The sequence below is a fragment of the Prunus avium genome, chromosome 4, assembly GCF_965620075.1.
Source record: "Prunus avium chromosome 4, drPruAviu1.hap1.1, whole genome shotgun sequence".
NCBI lineage: Eukaryota > Viridiplantae > Streptophyta > Magnoliopsida > Rosales > Rosaceae > Prunus > Prunus avium.
The window spans coordinates 29803308-29830013 of record NC_142287.1 but is presented as its reverse complement, the minus strand read 5'-3'; the positions used below and the strand labels follow the sequence as shown (position 1 = coordinate 29830013).

At 37.1% G+C, this 26706-nt stretch overlaps 5 protein-coding genes across 6 annotated transcripts; 2 read left to right on the top strand and 3 right to left on the bottom strand.

The window, feature by feature from the left end:
* Positions 1–1118: 1118 nt before the first annotated feature.
* On the top strand, positions 1119–3514 carry LOC110763634 (DNA glycosylase superfamily protein). The gene is made up of 5 exons (XM_088251799.1): positions 1119–1865; positions 1959–2016; positions 2107–2190; positions 2305–2440; positions 2613–3514. Exons 1-5 carry the CDS (start codon positions 1241–1243, stop codon positions 2904–2906), a joined length of 1197 nt encoding a protein of 398 aa, XP_088107925.1. The 5' UTR covers positions 1119–1240; the 3' UTR covers positions 2907–3514.
* A 1730-nt stretch (positions 3515–5244) lies between these two features.
* Positions 5245–7704, bottom strand: LOC110763626 (small ribosomal subunit protein eS4). Its single transcript, XM_021966452.2, has 5 exons — positions 7570–7704; positions 7043–7120; positions 6757–6937; positions 6292–6389; positions 5245–5887 (listed from the first exon to the last, which is right to left on the bottom strand). Exons 1-5 carry the CDS (start codon positions 7570–7572, stop codon positions 5453–5455), a joined length of 795 nt encoding a protein of 264 aa, XP_021822144.1. The 5' UTR covers positions 7573–7704; the 3' UTR covers positions 5245–5452.
* Positions 7705–11954: 4250 nt separating this feature from the next.
* Positions 11955–15184, top strand: LOC110763635 (galactan beta-1,4-galactosyltransferase GALS3). The gene is made up of 2 exons (XM_021966463.2): positions 11955–13284; positions 14588–15184. The coding sequence occupies exons 1-2, from the start codon at positions 12077–12079 to the stop codon at positions 14931–14933; spliced, it is 1554 nt and encodes a 517-aa protein (XP_021822155.1). The 5' UTR covers positions 11955–12076; the 3' UTR covers positions 14934–15184.
* A 4383-nt stretch (positions 15185–19567) lies between these two features.
* On the bottom strand, positions 19568–20733 carry LOC110763645 (uncharacterized). The gene has a single exon (XM_021966477.2). It carries the CDS (start codon positions 20727–20729, stop codon positions 19761–19763), a length of 969 nt encoding a protein of 322 aa, XP_021822169.2. The 5' UTR covers positions 20730–20733; the 3' UTR covers positions 19568–19760.
* Positions 20734–21033: 300 nt separating this feature from the next.
* On the bottom strand, positions 21034–25178 carry CEST (death domain associated protein). 2 transcript variants are annotated; one of them, XM_088252750.1, is made up of 7 exons: positions 24653–25178; positions 24531–24575; positions 24316–24429; positions 22643–22723; positions 21805–21975; positions 21399–21455; positions 21034–21228 (listed from the first exon to the last, which is right to left on the bottom strand). In XM_088252750.1, the coding sequence occupies exons 1-7, from the start codon at positions 24998–25000 to the stop codon at positions 21034–21036; spliced, it is 1011 nt and encodes a 336-aa protein (XP_088108876.1). In that variant the 5' UTR covers positions 25001–25178. The 2 variants fall into 2 exon arrangements, with proteins under 2 accessions (XP_088108876.1, XP_021822170.1); XM_021966478.2 differs by lacking the exon at positions 21034–21228 and having other exon boundaries at positions 21239–21455; positions 24653–25172.
* Between the last annotated feature and the right edge of the window lie 1528 nt (positions 25179–26706).

Genomic DNA, 26706 nt, shown 5'->3' with positions numbered 1-26706 from the left:
GAACAAGCCTGCATGATTTCATGTTTTTATATGCCACCCAAGTTTTTCACTTTGACAAATTCTTCCAAATTCTTTGAAATATGTGTGATGGATTGAAAGAAGACACTTGATGGGGAATGTGTTTAAGGCTCATCCAACATGTTCAACTGCAGATGACATACATGTTGGGAACCACTTCAAATCAGCCTGCAGATTGAAATGCCATAAAAATTCTTCGAAGTCAGCCAGTCTATGGCCATATTTACTATTATTAATTCAGTCATGTTGCATATTGGATACAGTTGGAAATTACTGAACTATTTGATGGCTATCATTCATCCTGCCCAAATGAGTAGGACCCAGTGCCTAATTATGCAAGTAATTTACTACTTCAAATCACTCGAGTAATTTTGTTGTCTACAACTACAAGTTGCAGGCATCTTTGATCATACAAATTATTCTCTGAGTTCTTTTTATTTTCTGTGGAAAATCTGCAAAACCCAATTTGCTGTGTTAATAATTAACTTCTGTCATTACGATGAGTTAGGTTTTGACTTAAAGTTTGAGATTATAAATGAAAACCTACTTGACCCACAGACAAACAACATGCTTATAAATACTAATTACTATTTTTAAATCATATAATAAAAACTAAAAAGCCTTCAAAGAACTTTAAACTATTTTAGTTTGAAGAGCTCAAACTAATATGTCTTAGTCAAGCCAGGCATTGTTGGTTACAGTTTGATTAGCATATCATAATCTTGAGATCTTCTCATCCAGCTCAAAAGAGGAGAGCAATGATTGGTTACTCTCATGGACCCCACTCCTTCAACTTGGGATTGAGGACGCATGGAGACTGAGCAGTAAAGGCACAAAGTGTGGGGAAAAAAGAGGGTCCCTGAGAAGGCTGGCAATGGCACCACAAAACCATCCCCACAATTTCTTTTGCTTCATCAAAATTACAATTATAATCTCTAGACTTAGTTAGGATGGTGTCGTTTTCAAGCTTATGCTCTCACAGACCCCAAAAAGTTGTGCTGCCCCTGCCCCTCACAAGAGGGTTGTGTATGGCAGACCCCAACCCCCCCATGTTACAACTTAGCCAAACTTGTGCCATGTCCCCACTTTTGTCTAATAAAATCCCCCACTTCATTCCTAAGCTCTCCTTAAATTCTTGAGCTTCTTCATCTTCTCCTCCTCTCTTTCCTTCACCACCAAACTCATCATTTGTTCTTCACATTCAACACAAAGATCAAATAAAATGTGCTCCTCTAAACCAAATTTGCAAAGAACCACTAGTGTTCCTCCATCAACACCTAAGATGAATCGGCGTCCGGTTCTCCAGCCAACTGGCAATCAATTTCCAGGCTTGGCACAAAGGAAGTCTCTTAAAAAGAGCTCCCAAGAACCTCTTGCTCCAACTCCTCTGCCTTCACCTCTACCAAGTGCTAAAACTAAGGCCTCCCTTTCTCCTCCCATCTCTCCCAAGTTACCTTCACCTAGACCACCTGCATTCAAGAGAGGAAAAGATCCAAATGAGCTGAATTCTAGTGCTGAGAAGCTTGTGACACCTCGATGCACAACCAAGTTTACAAGTTCTGTGAAAAAGTCAAAGAAGTCTAGTGGCTCTGTAGCTGCTGCTGCACCTTCTGCTGAAAGTATATTGAAAAATATATCCTCTTTGATAGTGGAGGCACCAGGAAGCATAGCAGCTGCAAGGAGGGAGCAAGTTGCAACAATGCAAGAACAACGAAAGATGCGAATTGCCCATTATGGAAGAACCAAGTCTGCCAAGAATGAAGGGAAAGTGGTTCCTCTTGATGCTTCAGCTACAACTGATTTTAGTAGAGACCAAAGGCGGTGTACTTTTATCACACCTAACTCAGGTATGCAGCTTAACAGACAAGGTTATGTTATTGACAGATTGTGGAAGTTTATAAGACATTTGAATAATGTGTTTATGGTGTACTTGTTTGCAGACCCTATATATGTTGCTTACCATGATGAAGAATGGGGAGTTCCTGTCCATGATGACAAGTAAGTCTCTCTCTCTCATCCCTCTGTCTCTCACAAACACACATACATTTCTTAAACTAAATAGCTAATTTGCTTGTGTCATATTTGCAGTCTGTTGCTTGAATTGCTGGTGTTAACTGGCGCTCAAGTTGGATCGGATTGGACTTCACTCCTGAGGAAAAGGCAAGCTTTGAGGTGGGTGTGATTTCAAAATTCCATTACTCTTCTTAGTCCTACAAATATTGAAAGAAACCAATAATATAGCTACTTTGTTCTTAATCTTACCAAATGCAGTATTTCTTTATGCAGGGAGGCCTTTTCAGGATTTGATGCAGATGTTGTGGCTAAATTTAGTGAAAGAAAGATAACATCAGTGAGTTCTGATTCTGGTATAGATATAAGCCTCGTTCGAGGAGCTGTTGACAATGCTAAACGAATTCTTCAGGTACTATAAGAAAAAACTCAAACATAATCTCTATCAGATATATATTTGATAGATTTTACATTTACTGGCAATGTTATAAGGCTTTTTTTTATATAAAAAAAAATTTGTGTATTGCTGATGTATATATGATGTCTTATTAATTTTTACTTTATTTTTTTAACTCAATTTACAGATAAAGAGGGAAGTTGGATCATTTGACAAGTACTTGTGGGGATTTGTGAATCACAAGCCTATATCTACCCAATACAAGTCATGCCACAAGATCCCTGTGAAAAACTCCAAGTCAGAAAGCATAAGCAAAGACATGGTTAGAAGGGGTTTTAGGCTTGTTGGTCCCACAGTCATTCACTCATTCATGCAAGCAGCTGGCCTCACAAATGACCACTTGATCACCTGCCCACGGCACCTCCAATGTGCAGCTTCTTTGGCTTCAAGCCCTCCTGTTGCAGGCCCTGCTGCTTTATAATTTCACATCACAAAATAATCTACAAGAACAGACAGCTACAGATGAACATGTATATATGTGTGTGGCATAGACTAGGACCCAATAAGCATAATAAGCTTATTATCTCTAACTCTAAAATCTAGAAGTTGCTATGTAATCTGGTTGTGTGTATTTAGATTAGCTGTTGTAAAAGTCTTGGTGGGTGTCTGAGAGGGCAAAATTGGAATGGGATGCTTAGAAAAAAAAGTGTGTGGAAAGAAGGGCATAGGAAGACAAGCAGAGCATGTGCAGGTGGGCAGGCAATGGCAAGTGTATGGGATCAAATAGCTTTCACTTGCTTGTTGTGGCCACCACATCCCCTCTATTATTTGCTTTGCTTTTAACAGATTGTGAAGAATAATCAGTGCAGGTAGGACTGTTGGCCCAGCCCTGTCATGGACCATGATATATCCATCTATCATCTCTTTCAACTTGCTCTTTGGACTGGATAAGAATTGTCAGCTCTTCTATAAAAGGCTTCATTACATCATTTTCTCTGTTTGTAGTTTTTTTTTTTCCCTTTGCTTCTAGGTTCTAACCTTTTGGGAGATTTGTATCATAAATTAATGTCAAGTTTGGGTTTTTGTTAATTTTTACAGAGTTGGTATTATCTTATCTGCATGGTTTTCTAAGAAGGGTATTTGCTACAATCTCATTATACAGTTTTTACATGTATACTTTTTCTTTCTTTTTGCCTTTAATGCCTTTTCAATCCTGAGCCAAGCTCAGGCATCTTCTCCATGTGATCTCTGATTATCTTTTCTACTTTTTAGCTTGCTGTTACCTTTGTGCAGAACATATGCATATAGATGACAGTTAAGACTTGGCTGTAATTCTATGCAGCTAAAGTTCCATGATTTGAGGGAATCTTAGCCATGGGCTTGGTGGATCTAAAGTTTAGTTGACATTCCCAAGACTTGCACCATTCCATTACCAGAAAAAAAGGAAAATTATACATATATATATATATAAAAATATATAAGAGAGAGAGAGAGAGAGAGAGAGAGAGGACTGAAGAATCTACTTCCAAAATAATGTCCCTGAAATTACAGAAAATGATATATATTCCCAGCTTAGCCATATTTTTGAGGTTTAAGGTCAAACTTTCACCTCAAAATAGCTGGGTGGAAATTAAAAAAGAGATATCTCACTTAATATAGTTGGGTGAAAGGCCAAAAGCAGAGGATCCAAAACCAGTGAGGAAAGAAGTATTAAAGATTGACAAAGGCCTACCATTTCACAATATCAAAAAGCGAACTAACTCTGCAGAATCCTCCCAAGCATAAGCACACGAAGCAAAATTAATATTTGCAACTTGCAACCAAAGCACACAAGATTTACAAATGAAATGAAATATGGGTGCAGCAAAACATTTAAATTTACCAAGACAAAACTAGCAGTATAAATATTGGCAAAGTAAAACAAAACCAAACCACCCCAATTCCAAATTCCAATTCGTATGTAAGACTTCAGAAAAAATTATCACATTGCATCATGTGCTTGTTTTAAACAAATCGAAACTCACCAGAGACTTTGCTTCTCTGAATATTATTCCTGAAACCCCAAGAAATATACCGAGTTTGAGAGAGAGAGAGAAGTGCTTTCGTTTCCGTTTTCGTTCTGGGAGCAAAATGAAAAACAAGAAGGATTTATGGGCCCTCTAGCCCTAGAGTTTCAGGCCAAAGTCAAGCTTCATCTAAACCCTCTCTCTCTCTCTCTGTGTTTTGCTTTCGAATAAACTGTTTTGAAAAATGTGCACGCATAGGTTTTAAACTTGTCAAGGAAGTAAGCTCCAACGTCCAATCTCCATACAAGGAATTTTCTTTATGAAACAAAAGAACATTACATACAAGGAAATAATACATGTCTGTTTTCTAACCTGGAAGATTATTGGCTGTCCACAAACTCTGACCTTTTAACTTGTAAAAAGAAGTAAACTCCAAATCATGTTCTGTATTTTTGCCTTCTTGAGATATTCAGAGTCAGAGGCTAGCTTAGCCATAGTTTTTGTAATTTTAAGCTCAAAATAGCTCAATGGGCTCACTTATTATAATTTCTTCTTTTCTCTTCTTGTTAACTTAACTTAGTTAAGTTATGCGCATACCATACATGACGACAGCCATGGCTTCTTAAGCATTACAGAGTCTGTATTTCTGTTCCTCACTCTAATGCTATGTTTGGGCTTTGGATGGTTTGCTTGCCATCCTCTGTATAGAAGTGTGCTTCTATTGTTCTCAATAAATAACTTATAAAAAAAAAAATTGAACATTATTCATTCACAAACGTAGGCGCATGACCAGGAATAACTAGACTATTCAAATGGCCAAGTAAAAGTTTACTTTAAAAGTAACATGAATTTAAAGTCGGGGTTGAAACAACTAAATTATTTGTATCAAGATGAGAAACGACAGACAAAATAAACAAGACAAAATTTGCATCATAAATTCCAAAGCTAATAGGTAAAGACTACAATAATAAAAGTGAACATCGCCAAAATAAGTTCAAAGATTGTTTTCACCCACGACCATTTAAGCTGTGGCTGCAGCTTGGGCTGCTTGCCTCTTCTTGGCCTCTTCAATAATGGTGAGCTTAATACCCTTACCCTTGGGAAGGCTTACCCATGGCTTGGTCCCCTTGCCTATTGTGAACACATTGCCCAACCGAGTGGCGAATTCATGTCCACTGGCATCCTGGACATGGATTGTCTCAAAGCTTCCCTTATGCTTCTCCCTGTTCTTGATTACTCCCACACGCCCTCTGTTTCGTCCACCAGTCACCATGACGACATTCCCAACATCGAACTTGATGAAATCAGTGATCTTGTTGGTCTCCAAGTCCAGCTTAATGGTGTCATTAGCCTTGATGAGAGGGTCTGGGTAACGGATTGTTCGCCCATCAAAGGTGTTAATATACGGGATGCCTTTCTGTCCGAATTGCACAGACCGGACCTTGCAAAGCTTAAACTGAAAGAAATGCAGACTCCAATATCAGCACTCAACTCATGAAATCCATAAATTTGATTTTAAAAAATTAAAACAAGTATCATATTATCCTGGATAAGCATGACTTTCAATATTTTCTGACAATGTATATATACAGACTTGAAATGGCATAAGTTCCCCACATGGAGAACAAATCTCCAGCCAGAGAACTGGAATGATTCCATATATTTCCATATAGAAAAATTTAAAAGCATGGCATACAGTGTTATAGCTGCGTGTACTTATCTCAAATAAATCTACATGAACAAGATGTTTAGGAATGCCAACTTGAATGATTCTATATCTGACAATACGAAATCATTCACATCCAGAGAATATATGACCTCATAAAAGTAGAGTTACTCTAGCAAAGAGCATCAACACACCTTTGCCTCTTCATCCCTGATTGAATGGAGACGGAATCGACCCTTGGTGTCATAAAGGAGTCGGAAGTTCTCATTTGTTTTGGGGATTGAAACAACATCTGTAAGAGTGAAGCAGAATGCTCAAAAAGTATTACAAAATACCCCAATTACAAGTAAAAGTTGTGAATACCTATTCCTGAACACCTATTGGTCATGCTCCAACCATAAAAAATGTGCATGAAGGACCAACATACAAACTTCCTAAGATACTAGAAACATTCTCTAATTGATATTAAATATGTAAACTTCCTAATACATGGAAGATAGGTCCACATTAAAAGAGTTTTCCTTTATAGTAGCCAACACTTGGTTACTACAGAGCCGGTTGTCCAAGAAAATGCTTCTAATTAATTAACAATCATTGTGTTGACATGTTTAAGAACAGATGAAGCAGTAATATATCAAAGAATAAAGTGATGTGCATACCCATGAAACCAGAAGGATAGGTCTTATCAGTCCTAACTTTCCCATCAACCAAAACATGTCGTTGCATCAAAATGGAAATGACCTCACGGTATGTTAGAGCATATTTCAATCGGTTTCTTAGGATGATGACCAATGGCAGGCATTCCCTGGATTTGTGAGGTCCAGACGAAGGCTTGGGAGCCTAAAGAAAAAAGAAAACACATCATTTAAAATTTTCAACTTGCACATTGAATGCGTTACATGAAATACCAAACATTGCACAGATTCAGCTCAAAAGGAAACTTACAAATGCACCACCAAGTTTGTCAAGCATCCAATGCTTCGGGGCATTGAGCCTCTTCAGATGCTTCTTCAATCCTCGCGCCTGTAGTCGAAAGGAAATAAAATTAAGAAAATGAAACCAACATATAGGTCTACAAATCAAATCGTCCCACTTCAAACGCATGACATTCAAAATGACATGAAGATCCAATAATTCACATACAGCCATACGGGTTTTCGATCAAATACAGTGCCCAAAATTTCTTTTACAGTTACATCGCTTGTCTTCGCCTACTCTCCCCTCTCATCTTTTAGAATACCATAATCAAACAATTTTCCATAATGGGGCTAACCAGAACAAAAACAAATCAGCTCTAAACAAGGTATCAATTTTCGGACCCTAAAAAATTGCTACAAGAAGAAGCAGTAGAACTGGGTTCACAAGCTTTATTCAACTTATAAAAGTTTAATTGTCCAAGCTCTAGAATTTATGGTATGCAAATTCATAGAAAAGCCATAGACGAAGGTGCCATAGAAAAATGAAATACGAACCATCTTGTCAGGTGAACTACGCCGGCTGCCGACCCTCCTTCGCTGCTCCTAAGTCCCAAGTCCGAAGCCGCTCTCTTTCTCTCTCTCAATGATCTATGTAAACTACAAACACTCACAGTCGCAGCTCTATATACCTCCATTTTATGACGAAACCCTAACGAGCTCCCGCTTTGGGGCTTGAAATTGGGCCTACTTTGGGCCTCAAAATTTCTGTTGTTTTTTCTTCTTTTTGGGTTTGGCTAGGCTAAGATTCCTTTTTGTTTTCGGGGTTTGAAACTCGTGCTGGCCCATTAATTTGGGCATAACTACAGAAAATCTGATCCAGTAGGGGAATATGAAAGCACAAAGTCGACCTAACACTTCCAAGTTTTCGAAAACTATCTTAGACTTCTATGCAACTTGAAATTTTTATTTTTTTTTAATACAAGCGATAGTCTAAATTAAATGGTGGAGAGGGTTTTTCACCCACACACTACTAAGGTGTCATAGGTATTCTAACTTAAGACCACTGATCTGCAAGTCAATGTTATTTTTCACTGAGCTAGACTCCATTGGCTATGCACGTTGAAATTTTAATTAGAAATGAAAGCGGTTCTTGGAAAAAGTAACTACTTCCTAATACAAAACGTAAATGTTAAATGTTACCATTATGATAAAAGACTAATACAAGTATACGATGTGCATTTATGAGAAGTTCTTTAATCCGATCATCGTCGTGACCATGTCGATCGTCTGTCCAATCTCACAGTCTAGCGAAGGTCTATTTATTGAAGTCACACCTTGTCCACGCAACCCCACCATACCATGGTGGTGGGATCTCAATAAAAGGGTGACCTTGATTGGACTGTCGGCCAAAGAATTTGGTGCGTAGCTGTGCCTGTGATTGTTGTGAATGGACGACAACATGCATGGGCAGGATGACCAGTCCACAACAACATCTATGCATAAAAAGTGTAAAAGGACATGGCCGATGTGAAAGGTGGACTTAGGCACAATGCCGGGGGCTCCTCCTCTCCCCTGAATATTCGTGGCTTATTCTTCCTAGTGAAAAATGGCATTGCCATGATTAATCTTCATATTCACCAAAGGAGAACAAAAATATCATATGATCGTAATGATTATCATCTTTAATTATACGTGTCAATCTTAATTTTATTTTATGACGATACACACTTGACAAAATATTTGGCATCGTTTAGTGACTCGACCTGAACTGATTTCTCCACACACACAAATCATTTTTCTTCTTTTTCATTTATATTGCGCCACAGCCTTGACTTTTTACTTTCCGTACCCAAAACACCAATCCTCATTCATTCACGTTCTAAACCATCAAAATAAAAATAAACAAAATAGCTCTCCCTAAAAACACGTTCGATACTCTAAAATTAATAATGTGAACAGAATATACATAAACTTTTGTTGTACTACGTTAAACTGCATGCTCTTGTTTCCATTATTGATCTTATTCTTAGAAAATTGATTTCGTTACTTGTAAACTGATATGACTTGACCTTATATTCGGGTCAATTAACTTTCTCCAATGAGGTTAAGGTATTTAAGTATGTTGATCAACGACAACTAATGCGGGTTTGTAGATAAACAACATATAGAGACGCATGCACGTACACATGCATTATGTAATACATGATGCTCACGCGCGTATGTCAATTGGTTTTTTCTGTTTTTGTTTTTTAATCTTAATAACAAGAAAAATAAAATAGGTGTACTTGTGTCCAATGAAAATACGAGCTATATAATATGAAAAACTATTAATCTACTATATAATGCTCATTTAATGAATGATTCATTTCTTAATATTTTCAGTAACTAGTTGAATTTTGTGAAATTATGAATGCTTCATCCTTTTTAGCATTTCCCCTTTAAAACTTTTTCTTAAGATATCTTCCAAATTGTTGGGGCTGTTGCTCTAGATGTTATTCCCCCGTGGAAAATCAGTTGGTTCCATATATTTAATATAAGTGCATAATAACTTTTTTGATGTGTCAATAACAATTTCATAAACAAGCGAGTTTTTTTACTGAAAGAAAATCGCTTTTATTCTAAACTAGAATTCGTTTTCCTTAAAAAACTTGAACAAATTTTTTCAAAATATAATAAGAACCTTATACGAAATGATTTTGTATATTGTTATATGTATTGTTGTATTTAGAAGAGTCCTATTCGTCACCCCTTCAAAACCAATAACAACAAAAGTCACAAAACTCAAGAACAAGGTCTAACAGATAGCCTTATCATAAAAATAAATAAAAAACTTCAAACTGATCGGTGAAGGAAACTGGGACGTTCTTTCTCGACCCGCGCGGCAGCTTGTGCCACGCGTTACGCCAAATTTAAAAGCGTAATTTAAAAATAATAATTAAATAATCGATACAAATATTTATAATTGGGAAAAAAAAACTACGCGGTCCCCACCGGCGGATGTCGTCTATCGGCGAGACAGGCCATAAGTATAGGTGGCTTTTTGACAGCGTCGACACACTTATTTAACAGAAGAATCCTCCACGTGTCACTCCCTTCGCACCGACGCCCCATCTTGTATTTTTCTTTGCTGATTCCCCCCTCGGCCTGCCCCAACATATTTTTTATACCATTTCCATGGCCCTTACTAAGAAGGTAATATTCATAATTTTGGACTTGTGTTTCAATAATGAAAAGTCAAAGCCTTGTGATCACAATTTTTTTTTTAAGTAAAAATTTTGTGTGAGAGCATTTGCCATAGTAAAGGGCAAAGGCATGTAATGGCGGTTACTATTCACATGAATAGTATCTATCCTCTTAATTTTTTGTTGTTTTTCCACCAATTGTCATAACAACCTAAGGGCAATTACTATTTACATGGGATTGATTTTATTTATATGTATGAAATTAATAATAAAAAATTGCTATGTATGTATAAAAAAAAATTATTATGTATCTTTTGGTAATTTTTTAGAAATTTGTTTCTATTTTTTTAAAATTATTTTCTTTGCTGACGTTAGGGCTCTTAGGCAACAATTCAGGTTGTTTTTACATTCGGACCTAATAGGGCTTGGTGGAGCCCATGCCTTGTCTGGGCTATTTTGGACCGCTGGAGCTCCATTTCTCTGCTTGGGCAGCCTTTTGCTGGGAGCTTCTATAATGAGGATGCTATTTGAGTAGTTTATTTGAGGAGGCCCATCTCACCATCAAAAGGGGTGTGGACCCCCCAATGCACCCCCTATGTGCTTTGTTTTTTGTTGTTGATGGTGAGATTTCACCTCCTCACTCAACCTCCTCATTCTAGCCTTTCCGGCCTTTTGCTAGGGCAGGGGTTGCCGCTTGAAATACTCTTATACAAATAAAAAAAAAGGTTTAGGAGAACTTGGCCAGTTGGCCGAATTGCAAAGTAAAGCAAAAGCAAATATAACATGGACTATCATTTCATTAGGGTGCTACCAATAATTAAAAATGAAATGTGTCACCACAATTTAAGAAATACGTTAGAAAGACATAATTGCATGGCTTGCTATCCGATAATGAAGGAATTTTTTTTGGAGCGAAAAATAAGGTAAAAGATTCTGGCAAGACTCTGAGTCTCCTAGTAATGAGGAACTAGTAGTATATGAGGGATAAATATCTATAAATATAACTCTTGGGTTACAACACACAAATAATCAAATCGATTTTTTCATTATTTTTTTGATGTCATTATTAAAATAAATACGCAGGGATAATTACAAGGCAAGGCAGATATGCCCATTAGTATTTGGTTTGTTTTTCTTTACAGTTCAATTCTGAATAGAATTTGTTCTGTTAGAATTTCCCATTTCAATTAAAACTTGGATTTGATGTCAATTAAAACTTGAGAATTTTATCGATGATCGTTTGTATTGTTTTTTATTCTTATTTTTTGTTGCTTCGATTTAAAGTGGAAATAAGAAAAAAAGAAGAGAGAAAAGTAATAAAAACATCTCTCTAGTTTCCAAATTCAACAATCATTTGATCCATTTGTTTCAAAATGGAGACCGGCCATGGAGTTTGGGCACTCAAATAAAGCAACCTAAAAACCATAATTAGGGTTGTTGATTGAGAAATTTAGAGATCCAGGGAGCCGTTGCGATTCCTAATCCCCTCAAACCGGGAGTGTTCCTACTTGGTTTTGTTTGCCCTTGAAAAGCAACAAAATTACACCTCAACCTCAGCGGCAAAAGCCTCCGCGCTTTTCTTGTCCAACAATTATCACGTAATAATATTCACAACATATCGAAAAAAAATTAAAAAATCACCGCTTATTACAAAAATTCACAAATGAAGTAAATAATAAAAAATAAACTTTTCACGCATCAATTACAGCTGGATAACACAAGCATATATATAACACTGAAAAATTGGAGAATTGCAAACGACAGAGAGAGAAATTCTCTTGTTGCTTTTCTCCGGAGGTGTAAACTTTCTTCTTCTTCTTCTTCTTCTTCTTCTTCTTCTTTCTCTCTCTGTTTTTCAATAGAAAACAAAGTACATATCAATGGCTAAAGAGAAAGCTGAGAAAGAGAAGAAGCTGTTTGTCGGAGTTGTATGGAACTACACAGCAGAGCTGAAGCTACTGCTAACAGCTCTGTTGATCCTCTGCACATTAGCCACTCTTCTCCAGTTCATTCCGTCAAGGTTCACCATCTCCACCTCTGATCTTCGCTTCTGCATCTCCCGGGTTCTTACTCCAGCCCAAACACAGTCCCAGGCCCAAGCCCCGGCCAACCAAGTCATAGCAGCAGAGCTAGTCTCAGCACCAGCACCTTCTTCCCCACCACCACCGCCCCCGCCGCCACCGCCGCCTTCTGTTGAGTTAGACCAGGTGCTCAGCAATGGCGTCATTAAAAGAGCTTTCAACCCCTACGGCTCGGCGGCTTACAGCTTCGTCACCATGGGTGCTTACAGAGGAGGCCTCAACACTTTTGCCATTGTGGGTTTGGCCTCAAAGCCTCTTCACGTCTTCTCAAATCCCAAATACCAATGCCAGTGGGTGCCCAATCTCAATTCAAGCCAACCCACTTCCACAGTTGGGTACAAGATGCTCACAGATTGGGGCTATGGCCGAGTCTACACAGTCGTGATTGTGAACTGCACTTTTGCTCAGCCCATCAATGTCGACAACTCCGGCGGAAAATTGCTCCTTCTCGCCTCCACCGGCGGCGGCGGTGACCGAAGCTTCAACACCACCGACACAATTGAGGCCTTGACTGAAGCACCGGGAAGTTTAAACACCGGTTTGTTCACTTCAAGGCCCAAGTATGATTACTTGTATTGTGGGTCTTCTTTGTATGGGAATTTAAGTCCTCAGAGAGTGAGGGAGTGGATTGCTTACCATGTGAGGCTGTTTGGACCTAGATCTCACTTTGTGATTCATGATGCTGGTGGGATTCATGAGGAGGTGTTGGAGGTGTTGAAGCCATGGATGGAGCTGGGCTATGTGACCCTGCAGGACATTAGAGAGCAGGAGAGATTTGATGGATATTATCACAACCAGTTCATGGTGGTGAATGATTGCTTGCATAGATATAAGTTCATGGCTAAGTGGATGTTCTTCTTTGATGTTGATGAGTACATCTACATGCCACCCAAGAGCAATATTAAGTCGGTGCTTGATTCTCTCTCTGATTACACCCAGTTCACCATTGAACAGATGCCCATGAGCAATAAGCTCTGCCTCTCTGAAGATTATCGCAAAACTTACAGGTACACATCTTCTGCTCTGAAAGTTCTCTGTTTTTACTTTCTGTGAATTGGGTTTTGTCAAATTTTTGCATTTAATTTGCTTAGATTTAGCCACAGTAAGTGTTGCATATAATTTTGCTCATAAAGACTGTATTTTTAGTTAACGATTTTGACATGTGGAGCTTTTCTCATTTACATCTAAGGATTGACATTTGGATTGATCACACTGGTGTTAAAATGAAGCCAAATTTCCACAATTCCATTCATTGTGATGCTAGTTTCTGAGCTTTTTTATTTATTTATTTGGCGATTGGGCATTGGATTCCTGGCATAAAAAAGACTGCATGAATGATAATATCACCTTGGCTGTATGCAGCATCATTACGGGGTTTCTGTAAATTACATTTTTTGGCTCATTGTTTTTGTCTGGTGGTTGAGTGTTTTGGAACTTTTTTACATTGATGTTGAAAATGTAGTTTGATCAAGTGGTCGTACGCATGAAATTTTTTGGCACATTCCTCTGCTTTTGCTAAAGGGTCCTTCTTCTCTTCATTTTACTAGGGCAGGTGGTAGTGGGGTGGGCTTCAGCTTTGTTCTAAAGTGACAGTTTTTTATTATTCATGACAAAGACCTAATCTATTCTTTTAATAGTATTTTCACCCATCTATGTGATACTGTTCCTTTATGTTGTGAGCATACATCTGAACCAATCTTCAATAATTGATGTTCTTTTCCTCTATAAGAAACATGATCCCAGTTATCAAAATCATGTTAATTCTGGCAATGGAAAATTATTGATGCAATGTTTGAACTTGAATGGTTAATCTCTACAAATTTTCAAGTGGTGAAGAATTAGAACCATCCTCCAATCTCCAGTTTTCCTTCTTCTACAATATGTTTGGAAAGTTTCAATAGCCAAATGATGTTACATGGAAATGAAGGATTGGAGTGTTGAAATGAATCATCAGAAGGACAACGAGAAAATCATGTATGATGTTGTTATTTAAGTGAGATTAAGACTGATGTTGATGCTGACCAGTGTTATAAATAAAAAATCTAGGAAGATTAGGATTGTTTTGTTGGGACTTGAGAAAGAAGGCAAGGTGTGTTAAGTTTTTAACCCAACAGAGGAATGGTTGGCGTGGGGTAATTTTCTTTGTCTGTCTGCCAGCTTGATTATATATTTAGGATGTAGATCTAGAATCCGGTATAGAACTTGGTCAACAATATTTTGCCAAAAACCAACATGAAAACAACAAGAAGTTGTTTCCAAATAAACAAGTCAAAATCTACCATTCTGATGTGAAATTGTGAAACTGTGCAGGAAATGGGGCTTTGAGAAACTTGTGTACAAAGATGTGAAAAGAGGAATTAGAAGGGACAGAAAATACGCTGTGCAGCCGCGTAATGTGTACGCCACAGGAGTGCACATGTCACAGAACGTAGCAGGGAAGACGACCCACAAGACAGAGAACAGGATCAAATACTTCCATTACCATGGAACCATTGCCAACAGGAGGGAGCCATGCAGGCAGCTGGTCAACGCGACTGAGACAACCGTTGACAAAATCCCTTATGTTATGGACACCACCATGAGAGATGTTGCTGGCTCTGTCAAGAGGTTCGAGCTCAGAATGATTGGAAACAGGTTACAAAAGACCAGGCAATGAGAGCACATAAATTTTTTCCACTTTTTTTTTTTTTCCTTTTTCCTTTGCATTGTTCTTTTTCTTTTTTCTGTTATTTTTTTGGTAATTTCATGTTTAATTACAGTTGTAGAACAGGAAATTCTTTGGTTTAGGGTTCAGAGTTCTTCCTTGTATAATAGTTTTCAGTAAAGGTACATATAGATACAAGTGGTGGTGGTATATGGACATGTCACATGCTTTTGAGGAAAATATTAGTTTTTTTTTCTTCTTCATTTTGTTATTCTGATTCTTTTTTAATTTAATAATAATAATAATAATAATAAATAATAAATAATAAAAAGAGTTGATTGAATTGGATTGTCGGTCAGGAGGGACCACATGAACGGCACCCATTGAAGGTGGCTTTGGTGTCAAATGAGCTTTATTTTGCTATCTCACTTTTCATTTCTGTGTCCTCCTGGATATATCATTGCTTTTCCTCTTTTTTTTCTTTTCTTTTTATTCTTGACCAAACAGATAAATCCACAGCGTAAAACAAAGTGAACAGAATAAACCCGGGAGCTTTTTACATTTCCAAGCATTACATTTTCTGAGGCATCCGATGTTAAAGCATCAAATAATAATATACACTAATTACCAATAAATTAAAGAAAAAAAGGTATTTTGTACCTTTTTACCTTTTTAGAGAAAAAATATTATTAGCTTTTATAAAATGCGCGGCCCCCCGAAGATTAATCTTGAAGTTTTGCATCAATGAATACATGGAGAGGACCCTTGCTGCCATGACAAGATTTGTGCTTGCTTTGCCGATGAGAAAAGAAAGACTGCATATCATATGTGATTTTGATGATAAACAAACATAGACCATATGGGTTTTGGAATGATTCAAAAAAATCACAAAAGGGTTAGCTTTATCCAATATGAGACGAAGTCAAAAGGAGCTGGTGGGTGGCATTTTGGAATGTCTCATCCTGTAACTAACACATGGACAAAATTAGGAAAGAAAGAAAGAAAGAAAGCAAGGAAAAGAAAGGAAGGAATGAATGAATCAATAGTGTCCTATCTCTAGAGGGTTCCTCATAATTCTATGCTAGCTAGCTATTTATGACTTTTCTTAACTTTCTCATCACCTTCATAGTTTAAGTCGAGTTTTAGACAATAACGCAACTAGATTATTACGCTCTAAAAATCCACGCGGTAAAAACTTACATCGTACGAGAGAATGAGTCAATAATGTATATTACGTGCAGAGACGGACTTACGAGAACACATGATAAGTGCATCGAGTTTTTCATAGAATGTTACGAAGACCCGTGAAGCCAGCAACAGAAAGGAGAGTGCCAATCTCCATCTTCGTAATGAATTTTTTTAATGCAAATATAAATGAGTATGGTTCTAAATATAAGTCCAAGATTGAATGAGAATGTGGCAGATTTAAAGGGGTGCAACTAAAAATAATAATTGAGGTGGGTGGCTTGTGGGTCCCAATGGCCCCCAACCAATCCCTGCACGCCTTTTTGAATTTTTAATTAATGTGATACAGTGACGTAGCATTTAATATTCGCTATTATATGGTGGAGGTGCAAAAAATGTCTTTATGAGACAAAAGAGTTACTTGGTATTTATTATAATTCTGACTGGGGCTGCCTCTGCCTCACTCAAGCTCCCAGAGAACCGGCGATGAAAACTGATGCACCATTTTGTTTTCTAAAGTACAAAGCCCCATGCCTTAGTTTATTTTTGTTTGCAGATTCTCTGGCATTGATTGTTATTGTTGCACATTAAATTGTGGTGCAGTTTTATAATTTAACTCTTTACCAATAACTTATTATATGGTGTAAATGTTAGTTAAGTTAGTCGGTCAATGTAATATGTTTTTATCCGAGTTCCAACCTTCTCCCGTGTATAAAAGTAATTTAGAATATCATCATTGTAAAATATAAAAATAAACACTTTATTGTAGGATACTCTCATACCATCCTACAGTATAATCCGTTCATACATTATAATATGAGTGAACGACATAGTTCACATTTTCAACTCATAAGCTCTTGATTAAATTCTCGGCAACCGTTGTTCTCTCCTCACATGATGATTAGCCAAGCTTAAAGTCCTAACTTTACCGGTGATTGTTTGTGAAGAAAGATATTAATATATAAAAAAATATCCAACTTTTTTTTAGTCAGGTTGGCTTAAGTGGATGTCCTCCCCACTCAGCACCCGACTTCGAATTCTCCTCCCGTAATTTAGATTAGTTTAAAGTAGAATATTGCTTAAAAAAAAAAGATAATATTCATAAAAGATAATAATAAACAAAAGACCCATTTGGAAAAATTAGATTGTCGATTCCATAAAATTATTGCACATATCCATATATATATGCAATGAGTTTTTGGGTTGATTGCTGACAGAGAGTCAGAGCTGGAGGGCGTGTGAGCGTCGACAGTGTTTTGTGTTTTTTGGTTGGTTGGCTTGGCTGTGTTTCTTTTGCCTTTTGCGTTTGGTCAGTGATTTAGAAAGAAAAATATGAGGCCCATGGGCAGCGGTGGAAGTCTGGACTGTACATAGCAGCTGGCACTGCCAGACCTTCGCTTTCAACTTTCGTGATCTTGTTAATAACAATAATTAAATGTTGTGAGTTTAGGTAAATAATATAATGTCAATTAATAATGAATTTTATTTAATTTCATGAAATAATGTTTAACAGCTAACTGAAAACTGAACCACTCATCAACAAAGGTGGTTGGTGTGAGTGGTTCGGCACTCTCATTCCTTAAGAGAGGTCAGGGGTTCGATCCCTGCTCTTGTACGGAGTCACCACTTTGGCTAGCACTCTACCCCTTACGGGCCGACCCGGTGTGAACGGGGATTAGTCTGGGTTGTGGTTAAGGCTTAAAGGTGCCACCCATAGTTTGGGCCCATCCAGGATCACCTCGTGGTTCAGAAAAAAAAAAAAAAAAAACTGAACCACTCATCACCTTACAATTATAGTTTTTAAAAATATTTAATTTGTTATGGCCGTACAGAAATATACTCTTATCATGTTTGTATATCACGGGGCAAATGAAGTGAACATTCACATCAATTAAAATTATTAAAATTATTATTTTAATTTTATGATTTATTAACAAAACTATTAATTAATTTTTATTTATTTAAATACAACTTATTCAATTAATTGATGTGACATATGATATAAACATACGACATTATGTAATATAAAAACATGAGATAAAAATGTGATAAGTGTAACATTACTCATATAAATATTGTCCAGAATTTCAAATACATTTAATTTTTGCATATTCAAGAATAATGAAGTCTTGGTCCAAGCTACAGCTAGAGCTAGTAGTACTATATTACATTTAATAATTGTCAAAAATGGTGGGGGCCACACATCACATGAACACATGTGGCCTAGGAATTCCTCTTCAAATGCCTATGCCTCACCCTCACCAAACCCATTTCTTATTTTCCATTTGGGTGATCTTACCCTTTTGCCAGGCTTCAACTGCAAAACCATGCCTGAGGGTGAGGGGAATAGGTCAGGGTGTAGGGCACTAGACTTTGTCCAACACTCCAAAGATCCTCTATGGTGATAATTGAAAAGGTTTCAATGTCAAAGCATTTGAACATGGGATTTACGAAGTCTAAGGGCTCATTTACTTCACGGAATAAGTTGTTTGATAGGTAGATTAACTTCTACACGTTATCATTCAGTTTCGCGGAATAAATGGCGTAGAAATGAAAAGTAATATTAGAGATTGTAAATAAAAAGGGCCCATTTCCTTGTCTAAATGTCCAACTTTTCTCATTGGGTGGTGGACTTATGTTTACATTTCTATTGACGTGATACAGATTGATGTAGCTTTGATTCGTTGCATTACAAGAAGCTAATCATTTCATATTCCAAGTGTTTGGATGCAAAATGTTAACGTGCGAAGGTGATAGAGAAAGTCGGTAGGTGTGGCACCTTATGGGAAAGTTTATTTAGCTTGTTTATGGTACATGCAAGGGCCGAACCAGGAACTTTCATAAAGGTCGCTAACTGAGTTTTGTCTTTGGCGAGTGATGGGATGGAGGAGGGGCTCAATTTTTGTTGAGGTTAGTTTACGGAATAATATGATTAGTAAGTACATCACTCAACACTATTTATAAAAGCAAAATGCTACTCATCCAAACCTAAATGATACAGTCACAATGTACAATGAAATTGGCTTTTATTAAAATTGATGGGATTAGAGATGACTTCTATTTGACAAGAACTCAAATTGACACGATTCAAATACCACATAACGAGTTGTTGCAACCTTGTCTAGTCTATCGCCTAGGGCTCAAATGAGGGAGCTTCTATAATGACGGGTTACAATGAAGGGGTTTAATCAAACAGTTCAATAATAACTCTGCACTAGATGCGACGGCTATTAAAGACCAACTCATTATAGTCTTATTGCTCAAGTGATGTGAAGGCCTTGGGTAGCTTCGGGGTCAAAAAAATTTGGTTTCTATTGGCCCAATCCTTTGGGGTTAAACCAATCTTTTCGTTTAGCAAGAATTCTACAGTGAGGGCCTTATATATAGCCTAATTATAAAATGACTCTTCCGTTTCGTTGACTAAAAGAACGTCTATAGTCCTAAACTTCCAAATAAAAGGATCCAACTAGCCCAACCCACTTCAGAACCCAGCCCCAGCCCAGTCATGGGCACAATGCCAACCCGACCTGCACAAATGTGTAGCATTGTAATATCACTATCGTAACAAAACAGCTCCAGTTATGTGCATGTTATTTCATATCAGACCAAAGACCAAAAAAAATCCACAATCATTATACCGAAAAACATAGGAAGTTATGTACTCTGTGCTTCTAAGAAAGCTTTGAAATCATTCCTAGCCTTGCGCAATCGAGGTGTAACGCAAATGGTCGGTGATGTAGGAGACGATGATGTCGAAAACCGAACATGGCGTGATGCTTCATGTGATTTCCGGCCTTGTGTTCTTGAGGAGCCATTCTTCAGAACTCCTTTTCTATCAGTGTCAAACACAAAAGATGTAGAAATTGGTGAATCCGCGTCGTTGATGCTGCTTCGTATTAGCTCCAGTGGAAGATCAAAGTAGTGACTAACAGAGTCATCATCATGCTCATTGATCATAGCTGATGCCCACGAGCCACATTCAAATTTTTCCAAGGAAACTGTCCTGGAGATGACATTTCCCAGCTCATCAGGTTCTACCTTCCTTGCTCTCACTGGCTTTGCCTTGCCAAAGCCTGGAATGAACAAGCACAGGGCTCCACATGTGAACTTATCATCACATGGGTCCAATTTCTTGCCATTTTTATGAGCAACTTTGTGGGGCTCAGTTCTAGGGAGGCTGCTGTAATGCCTGGTGACCTTTTCAGTGGCATTTGGTTGGATCAGCCAAAGATCAAAGTCATCTGAAGGGGCACATGCTCTTCCTTGACCACATGACTTGCTCCTCCTAAATTGAATTTCTTGTTGCAAGTGGGTCAGATTCTCCATTTGCTGCTGGGGAGATGCTTGCCTTTCATCTTTCCATTTCTTCTTCAATCGCGGCGAGGAGGTTGCCGAGTTCGGGAGACTGAAGCTTAAGAATTTTGACTTTGCAGGCAGTAGGGGTGGCAGTTGGTCAAGTACATTGGCTTTTGGAGCAGTAACATCAGGCTTCACCACCACTGGGTCAACAATCACTTCTCTGTTAGATGATTCTTTCAGTGATATTGGATCTACAGAAATCTGCTTTTCTAGATATCCAAGAGAAAAGCACTCATTCATTTCAAATGAAACTGGATAATCCATAGTAGAGAAGGGCAGAAATCCTGAGGATGAGGTGTGGGATTGGAGTCTACTTAAAAAGGAGGGAAAAAGAGACTTATGGGACCTTAGACGTGAGCAGCATATCCTCCACTAATCCACATCTAGTAGTGATATCCATGTTCTCTATTTGCTCCATATAAACAAGGGGCATCAAAATTTAATATTCTATTTAGAATGAGTTAACTGCTAATCCCTACAATAACTCTGTTTTCTTCATATAATCTAATGTGAAAGAGAGTTGACTTGTAACAGGTTGGAGTTGTTAACTATATTCAATAATGAACTCCTAAGTACCAAGGGGATGGGATGCCTGCATTAGGATACAATTAAATAATCTATAAACTCTGATGTGCTTGCAACAACAGCATATATAAGATTCATACATGCAAGCAAGAATGCAGGGGAAGCACGAAATATAAAGTAAACAATTGATGGCATGGCAATGCACCTTCATGTCATAGGAGCCAAACCCCACCAGGCCCTCAACAGAATACACAAAAACATGAGATTTCTCATTAGCCATTCTCATTACAATGTACAAACTCATGTTAGGATCAGAAAATTATATTGCAAGGCATAGATATTTATACATTGAAATATGACAGTGAGACAAGATTTCTACTGAAGTGAATTATAAAATAAAATTAATACCACTGATACACCAATAATGACTGGGAAAGCCGTGACTAAGTACAGTGCTCCATAGCCCTGCAAGATAATAAACCCCGTCTTAATAACCAAAGATTAGCTAAACCAGAAAATTATGAATCTGTCTTTTAAAAATAAAATCAAGTAAAGGTTTCAAAGTATTTTAGTTCTAAATGATAAGTATTGCACATTCTAAACATTGATTAATTATTGTAACGATGATATACTTTTCCTTTTTACTTTTCTGTTGAAAGGAATAATAAATTAGAGAACATCATCTCATTTAGTGTAAAACCAAAGCATACTCAGCAGTAGATATCTAATAGTTATTATTCCTGGTTCTCCTTAATCTGACAATTGCAAGAACATGATAACATCATTTTATCACGTGAAAGCCTAGGAAACTAACCAAAACTGGAGGCACTTCTGATTCATCACTAAGTTCAGCATCATCAATCTCGGCAGCTGTATCCCAATCAATATTCAGTCTCTTAGCAGCCTCTTGAAGATCAATACCAGTGTCTGTCACTCTCGCATATAGGGACTTGCCAGGCTTTTTCTTCGCTGGTTTAATCTGAACCTATACCAGAAAAAAACAAAACATATAGGAACAACTGAGCAAATTGATATCCAGTGTCAGTTAGAAACTTAGATAAAAATGAAAGAACAGTGGTGAGTCATCTCATGAAAAGAATTCCTTATATTTGTTTTCAGAAATAGAAAATAGGGGATGAAAAAGAAAATTTTCTGATCACCAAAAATTTGAGACATCAATATTGGAACAAAAGTATACCACATTTACACTGGAGTGGTTTCAAAATCACATTTTTCTACGGTTTACAAACTTTTTTCTTATTGTAATTCAGAGCTTGGCTCTTTATCCTAGTCTCCTTCTCTAGTGCTTCATGATGTTCTAAATTAATCATCCCCTGCATTAGTAACTAATAGTTGGAACAATTGATAAAATGAAAGTCTTACAATATAGATCAGAGTTCAAAACCATTTTGATTTTAATTTCCATGGCTGCATGCAGATTGGTCAACTATTAAATCATGATGAGCAATTTGTACTACCATAATTTGGCAAGCAGTACCACCTTTATCCCTATCATGAGAGAATTATGATAATCTACCCATTACATGAATTAAGGCAAACATGGAAAGCCAATTAATTATGATAATCTACCCATTACACATTAAAAAACATCTCTAAAATCAATCATTAATATACTTCAATTACAATAATACCTCGAGATTAGGCCATTGATTCATTTCCTCAGCCAGCAGTTTAAGAGCAAGTCGATTTCTTGGGATTTTTCCTTCATTCACCTAAATCAATAATCACAATTAGTGTCCCAATAAATTGAATTAATTTTGAACAATTGTCAGATGCAAAAGATATTTTTTCCTCTCTCTTATGATTTCAGAAGGTTATGAACACCAAAGCAAAGAGTTGTAATGACATAACATACAATTTATTCAAATTAGTGTCACTCAACAATCAATTCATATTTTTAAACATTCCTTCATCGTTATACTAAAGATGCCAACGCTTTTATCCAACCATTATTAGTAATACGAATCTCTTTTTATCACATTTACATAAGCTATTATTGAATTGACAATTTTATTGCATAGTTCTCACTTAGAGAGAGAAATTTAATGCCATATTATAAAACAAACATCTAATAATATACTGTTTGTAACAAAATAAGTTTTGATATTAAAACACAATGATATAGACCAATTTATCGAACTCAAGATTGAGCTATGATACCCACAATTCCTGCTACATCAGTTGTTACAGGTCCATTAGTAGTTGAACTAGCTTTGTTATTCTTTAGAGGAAATGTATTGCTTCCTTAGATGCTGACTATCTATCTTACAACTTCCCCAACACTTGCCAACTTATTTTTGAAAAGCATATCTCTAACTACAGTAATATTGAAAAACAATAAAATATATCAAGAAAGGAAATGTTTTTTCGATCCAATTTTTCCACCTTAATACCATTTTCAGAAACCTTCACAACAACCATGAAAATTTGGTTTTCCTTCATATCATGTAAAAAACATATGAAGCAAAGGCTAAACTACAGAAGCGCCACATAATGTATAATATGGGTTGATAACTTAATGACTGCACCTATCTGACTAATCAAACTCGAAATTTCCAATATAGCTGGAGCACATTTATGCATCAACAATCATATATTTCATGACTTGCGTAAACCAGTGAAGATAGAGAGATTTTCTCTTAGAACATGCGTGCTTTTGACATATCAAAAGATGCATATGTAGTTGATGGCAATTCATCATCCAGTCATTTTTCAGTAAATGTTCATCACTCACACCAGTGATGGAAGAAATATGGCAGTGGCCAGCCAGCACTCTACTAATGCCGCTATTCTTTCCTGATTGCAATTACTAGGAGCTTTAAGATGCATCTCTATCTATTAAAATGGTCAACTACTTAGTTGAAGGTTGCAATTTGTGCATATAAATGTGGGAATTTGTCCTCTGAAAAAGGAAATATTGAATGAATTGATTGTAAATTATAAGATTTCAAACCAAGTGAAGGACTTTATTAATGGTTTGGGTGAACATAATAAGCAAATTTCTTATGAGGCCTCTCCAATTGTGCAGTAGTTCCTTGAGTCCATATAAGTGGCTCATCCATAATTGGATTCATTGAATTCATGAATTCTTTGTTTGAATTAATAATACTACTGTGATACCTAAAATTAACATTGCAACAAAAATAATCCACATATGCACTATTTCGGCTGTTTCATGAATCATGGCACTGAAAATTCATCTAGCATAATGTGGCTGTAGCACAATGGGCAGGAACCCAACTCCAAATAATTAATAATATATGAAAGTAGTGTAGTAGCGAGGGAATTAAAAGAAGGGGCTTACTTCTTCAAGAACCTCAGCCAATTCCTCCCTGGTAGGGGCATCAGGATCTTCGATGCCAAGGAGTCTCCTGCGCTCAACTTCCCGTAGGTCCTCAATCATGACAGTGAGCTTAACCTATCATATTGCATACCATCACAAAGTTGATTAAGATTCAAAATAACGAAATGGTAAAGCACATAAAGAAAGGGGTTCACTGAATTATACTTATACACTACCTCGCTGAAAATCATGTCTCTGTTTTTGCGGAGAAGCTCCAACACCTATAAAAAACAAGAGTGAGTGAAACAGTGAAACGCAAAGAAACCCATTAAAGAAAGAATGAACGAAAGCAACACACCCTTTTGATTTGGCTGACGTATTCGAGGTCTTCAGGGTCAGGGTCGGATTCATCTTCGTCATTTTCTTCTTCGTCTTCTTCGTCTTCCTCTTCATCATCATCCTGGTCTTGTTGGGTAGTTGAAGAAGAAGATGACGACGCTTGCAATTTCCTATCTTTCTTGGCAACGAGTAAAAGTGTAGCTCTTTTACACGAGTGGCGGTGGTGGAGAGCAAGGTGAGGCCGAGAATGGTGGCAGCGGCGTTGGCCGAACCAGAGTGGGAGAGTTTGGACCCAACAAGAAGAAGATGAGGAGGAGGAAGTGGGTGGTGCCAGTGGCGCCACTTGGAGCATTTGCAAACCCATCATCAACACTCACTCTAATGGCAGTTGAAAGTTGAAATCTTTCATAAGCTTCTTGGAAATTCAAATGATGTGATTAAGCCTGCTTCGCCAAATTCTATCCTCAATCTCTTTGCTTTACTACCCACTGCATGATGAAATTGAGAAGGTTAAAATAATAAAATGTGACAAAGATGTCATCTTCACTTATCATTCCAGTAGCAGAAAAGAACCACTTGATGGTGTAATTTTGTTTAAAAAGAAAGAAGAAGAAAAAAAAAACCCTTTGGAAGACCAAATTAGTTTTGGGTGTCTGGTCCAACTACAAGGGTTGGCCAATATTCAAAAGCCCAACCTTGCTTAGCCCATTTTCTGTAATACGTTTGGACATTGGTAGTATTTAGGACTTCTAAAGGTAATGAAGAACTTGTACCTATTCAACAAACCCAAACTAGCCCAAGGAGTTCACATTTGGCCCATGCCATCCCCTGAAAGATTAAACGATATTCTATTTTAATATAATCTAGGAGATTCGAACTCGAGTGCAGAGTAAAGAGCATATCCGTTCTAGTCAACTTGGCTAAGGCCATATCTGCAGATTAAACCAAATTTAGTTCAACACCAGATGGAAGATTCATTTACTGCTTAGGACCCAATACTTGTCTGATTTAAACTTTGTTTTCCTTAATTTTCAACTGTAGTCTTAGGTCATTTCACTGCATATAGATGGAGATGATATTTTTCCAAATTGTAAACTTTATTTCTTGGCCTGATTTTATACTCCCTTTTGTTGACATTTCTTAGTCTTAGGTCCATACATTTCTTAGTCCTAGGTCCATACATTTGCTTAGATAATAGGACAAAATAATGTATTCTCATGTGGGAATTGTCCATGCTCAAAGACAACATCTATATATATGTGGGAAGTACAAGATTGCTCAATTTAGATCGATGATTGCCTGATGACCGTATGCAGCACATGCAGTGAAACTGTATGGAACAAATTCAAAGGAATTATTCCTAATTGCCATTCTATATGCACTCATTTGGAATCGAACTAACAGCTTTTTTTCAACAAAGACAACCCAATTCCACATTCTTGTTTCCCCCAAATCTTAAAAGTCTCATAAGAAGAGAAGAGCATAGCATGAAAGAATTTCTGAAAATTATATTTATTCGTCCTTCCTGCCATGTAATTGCAGAATTCATCTTGGCCATTGGCTACGAGGAGGATATATAGCCAGTGACAACAAACTCTGCAGATGGAGAACTAAAGCAATACTATTTCTGTATTCTTTGGCTTCCACCAGACGAATTGGATCCACCTGAGCTGTTATGCAAGTCTGCAACTTTTGCATATCTTTTTGTTTGTACAATATGTACAGTCCGTACGTATGAATACATATTTACAATGTTATGAAACTTAAAGGGTTGTAAGTAAATTCTCTTGATTCACTTCTTTATCAATTATAAGATGTTAAGGTAAATTCCGAATGCATGTAACTATTTGCAAAACTACACTAATCAGGTAATCACAGATGATATTTTTTGCGCTTATTTAGTACCAAATCCTCGAAGATTTTAATTATTGCCGTCATATGATGATAATGTGCAGACATCATATATATTCATATGTGACCTTTTCTCTCTCTCCCTCCCACACATTTAGTTGTTTGGTGTATGTGAATGATGCGATTGAGAGAGAATAAAAATGCAAAGACACAGATCATATC